The sequence below is a fragment of the Atta cephalotes genome (assembly GCF_000143395.1).
Source record: "Atta cephalotes unplaced genomic scaffold scaffold00016, whole genome shotgun sequence".
Classification (NCBI taxonomy): domain Eukaryota; kingdom Metazoa; phylum Arthropoda; class Insecta; order Hymenoptera; family Formicidae; genus Atta; species Atta cephalotes.
Window position 1 is genome coordinate 2,585,775 of NW_012130080.1, and position 4,905 is coordinate 2,590,679.

The 4,905-nt window shown below is 29.1% G+C and overlaps 1 protein-coding gene across 1 annotated transcript; it reads left to right on the forward strand.

The window, feature by feature from the left end:
- The first annotated feature begins 825 nt into the window (after positions 1 to 825).
- On the forward strand, positions 826 to 3,319 carry LOC105618243 (gephyrin-like). Its single transcript, XM_012199784.1, has 8 exons — positions 826 to 1,116; positions 1,198 to 1,476; positions 1,843 to 1,912; positions 1,984 to 2,116; positions 2,205 to 2,483; positions 2,591 to 2,724; positions 2,804 to 2,994; positions 3,086 to 3,319. The coding sequence occupies exons 1-8, from the start codon at positions 826 to 828 to the stop codon at positions 3,317 to 3,319; spliced, it is 1,611 nt and encodes a 536-aa protein (XP_012055174.1).
- Positions 3,320 to 4,905: the final 1,586 nt, after the last annotated feature.

A 4,905-nucleotide genomic window follows, 5' to 3' on the forward strand; every position in this document is an offset into this window, starting at 1 on the left:
TCATATAATTTTTAAGAATAGATATTAATAAAATCTAAAATAAAATATTTTATAGCTATAATATATATAGTTACGATTTCCTTAAAATCAGGCATAAAATCAATATATTTAAAGATTAAAAATAATTTTACACACACACACACACACACACACACACACACACACACACACACACACACACATTGTTTTACGTACGCGTATCTTTGATTATTAGTAATATTAATTTTGTGTAATATTAATTTGAATTGTATACTTTTTAAAAGAATATATTCTAATAATTTTATTCTGATTATATTTATGTAGTACGGGACTCTAGTGATGATCAACCATCAAATGAACAAGTTACAGAAGGAGTATATCAAACCTCTATAATATTAAATTGTATTACAAAGAATTTTGCAGGAAACGTAAATGTCATACAACTTGTGAAATGTGATAAAAAAAAAATAAAGGTAATTTCTACAAATAACTTTTTAAATACTTTCTCATACATAGGCATACATGTTTACATATATTTGTTTAATTTATGTTTTATACAGATAGATTTAACTTTTCTGAGCACTCAGTACAGTGGCAGTACCATCTTATTAGTTGGCAATACCTTGAATGCTGTTGTACATGATGCAATTAAAGAAGTTATCAGTAACAATGTTCGTATTGACATAAACATGTTGATATCAAGCTTAACAGAGGGACTAGAATGTTTCATTAAGCGGTAAAATTTTGTTTTTATTTATACTGCAATTTTCGAGATTACAGCTTTTACAGTTCTAATATATTTTCAGGCCGATATGTGGAATACTAAATAAGAGTCTTATTATTAATATGTGTGGTCCTTATATAAATGCGCAGGAAAGTTTGGAAGCATTTGGAAACACGATACTGGATATATTATGCTTAATTAGCAAGTCAGATGAACAGATTTTTGATATAAAGAAGGAAGAGAGTTGTATTGAACCATTTAATAATAACAATGATGATGATAATTCTGCTGAGGAATTTGAGAATAATAATGATTTTGATGATTCATTTTATTCTGCTGGACCATCTAAGACTAATGATAACATACATAATTTTGATAAGATGCCTTTGGAGCTTTCCTTCGACGAACAATCGGTACGATAAAATATCTTTCTCACTCGAAACAAATTTCCATCAGAGTGCATACATGCGAATTGTAATCAACTCTCTTTACAGAAAACCTTATTGACAATGGATGACTTTTATAAGAAACAAAAGGAAAGCAAAATGGTATCACTGGAAGAGGCAACAAATATAATGGAAGAAATAGCAGACAAATATTATAAAAGATGTGTAGAAACCGTACAGACGAATGATGCCTATGGTAGAATAATAGCCGACGACGTATACTCTTCTGTAAATATACCGTCTTGTTCTATTTCCACTAAACATGGATACGCGGTGTTGGCCAGTGATGGGCAAGGTGTCAGAAAAGTATTGAAAGCAAATCTCACGGTAAAAATAAACTCTTATTAACAAATAAAAGTAATAGGCTCGCATGATTTTGCGGTATTATTATGTTTCCCACATTATCTCTAATACTCGTTTCTATCAATGTAGATTAATTTAATTTTAATTTAACTTACTTTTTATCTTTTATTAGTTCTAAGAACTAAAAAAAGATAAATATTAAATTAAGAGATTAAAATTAATCTACATTGGTAGAAATAGATATAAGACGTGGAAGGGAATATTAAAAATCACGGTTGACGAATTGGTCACAAATTTTGCAGAAAACAATTTTGTTGATTAAATCAGAATAAGTTGATCTCAATTTAATTATCGAAGTCAAATCTTCACAAAACACTGCTTCTTTTCTAGTTAATTAAACAGATTTTTATCTTACCTGGCACTTGCATGCGAATAAGAAGTGGAGATCCTATACCCGATGGTAAAATCAATTATAATTGGATATTACATTTATGTACCTATGGTGAATTAATTGTTTTTATTCGTAATTAGGAGCAACGGCGGTTGTAAAGTCTGTGAATACAAAGGTATTAGATGAACACGATAATGATGATTATTTTAATATCGACAACTTGGAATACGAAATTGAGGTTTTAGTCGTTCCAAAAGAGGGTGAAAATATTAGGTATACGAAGATATTCCGATATCGTTTAATATGTTTTTTAAAAAACGTTTTATTCTATTATTACAAAATAATTTCTTTGCTTTTAAAGAAATGCTGGCTGCGAAATACAATCCAATGAGATTGTTAAATACTCACACACTCGTGTTAAAACAGCGGATCTGGGCATTTTGACATTATGTGGCATCGATTCAATTACAGTCTTTAAACTTCCATCTGTAGGTCTGTTATTTCTCGGTTATGATATATTAAACCCTGGAAATAGAAACCCTTCAATAGAACGCATCTACGACTGCAATAAGATAATTCTGTCCTCGTTATTGAAGAAGAACGGTTATAATTCTGTGGACTTTGGAATTTCGGCTTATGAGTAAGTGCAACAAAAATTTATTACAATTCCTCTAATCACGGTAAGGCTTGATTTGATAAATAAGTAATGTCATCGTCGCTCCTAATTTGATGATCATATTCTCGCAGGCCGAATATTATGCAATATAGAATCAAGGACGCTTTGGACAAAGTTGATTTACTCGTGATAATAGGCTATGCGAACGACAAAGATATATTGAAGCGCACCTTAAACATATTTTTCAACGCTGATATACATTTCGGTATATTTTTCTTCTTGTAATCATCAGTGTAATACGTTGAGGAGTGACACATCTTTATGCATTTCTTTTTCTGACTCAGGTGGCGTGAACATAAAACCGGGGAAATCGACAACGTTTGCAACGTGTACGTTCAACGAGAAGAGGAAGTTCTTTCTGTGTATGTCGGCAAACCCAGCGACCGTACCCATTGTCACGCATGTATTGCTTCTGCCATTATTAAACATACTACGCTGCAATTCAAATGATAATCTCTTGAAGATACAGACTCGCGTAAGACTCACCTTCTGGCATCCTTCATGAAGATATACATATGCGTATTGGTATATTAATCATTATAACATTAATCATTATAACATTACAGATAAAAACATCTCACGATCTGCACCTACGTCCAAAACTTTCGTGGACATCCTTACAGTGGTCGGAGAAGGAAGTGGATATACATCCAAGTGCTCACTGCATAAATACTGAACATCAGCACATGATGAAATATCAATTCAGTAATGCGCTTCTAATGCTACCGAAACACACGCCAGAGGTGCCAAAGTTAAACGCGAACTCAGCATTTTTAACGGCGATGTTTACGGGCAATTGAAAAATTTTCAAGTTCTCAATTAATCAGCAAGACAAACGTTTGCATATATTTACATAGTTATTTAACTATATTATTGAATTATAATTATAATGATTTAATTATATTATGCTCAAATTATGTCTGAGTTATAAGATCTAAGGACCGATTATTTCATCTTTCGATAAATTTTACGTGTAAATTATCAGATCCGCTCATGTAATTGAATAATCTTGCTACTTATCTAATACAATAATCGGCTCTAAAAGTAGTTCTGAAGTAATTGTATAAAAAGAACATTCATACGTGAGATTGGCAGAAATGCGCAATTGGCAGAAAAAAATGGAAGATTATTTTATTGACATCGTTTTACACACTGATAAATACAATGAAAATTTTTTCTTAGCGAAAACATTGGAAGATCATAATATTTGTTTCAAAATTTCAAAAGTTTGCCATTCTGCAATTTAATTATAGCAATTTCGCGAATTAAGTTTTTTATTAAAGACCAACTCAAATTAATTTTTAATTTTTAATTTTTAATTTTTAACTTGAAGTTTTCTAATTGACGAGCGAATAGATTTCTTGTTTTTTTTTTGTTTGATTTTACTTTACTATAATTTACAAAAAATCGTTGTAGAATGATTTATAAATTAATTAAGAGAATTATTAATTAATTAATTTAATTCTTTGAAATTAATATTATGCAGTTATGTTAATATCACAATATGTATATCGTATATATTTTAATTTAATACATACAATATATATATTATAATATTATAAATATTATATTATTAATATTATTAATATATGTATTGTACAATAATACACTCTAAATTTGAATCAATAAATAGTCTATAATTGTTCAGTGTCATTCTTGGTTAATATCATTATCCACTGATTCAGATTTAGAGAGTATATTGTAATAATAATATTATATGTATTATGCAATCATCTTGACATTTTTTTCGTTAAGAAAAAGTGAGCTTCCGAAAAATTTTTATATATTCTTTGCCAATCATAAATGTATACGATTCTCTTTTAACATAACATTATTTTATATTATGCGATGTTATGTAGAAATAGAAATATAGCATTTGATAAAATCTTCTTAATGACAACATATATTTTTACAATAATTATTTTTTATAATTATTAATGTAAAGTACAATAATAGTGACATATTTTAATATGCTATTGACATAAATATAATCAATATAAATTACAAATCTCAGAATTTTAGATCCTCTTACACTATACATGTAATTTCGAAATGAAGTGCGGTTTTTACCTCCACTCGATCTCGCTAATCATCGAATAATGTGGGAATAATATTTAAAAAGTTATTTTAAAACATATAATATACAACTGTCAGGATATGTGAATATAAAATAAAATGTATTGAAATATCAATTTTACGTCATCTTTCATGTATACAAATAAGAAAATTTATATAATCGGCTCGAAAAGTTAAAAGGAACGGAATCTTTTTAACAGAAAATCTCAATTCTTTTAAAAATGATAATTCTTTTACACGCACGCACGCACGCACACACACACACACACACACACACACACACACACACACACACACACACACACATAAC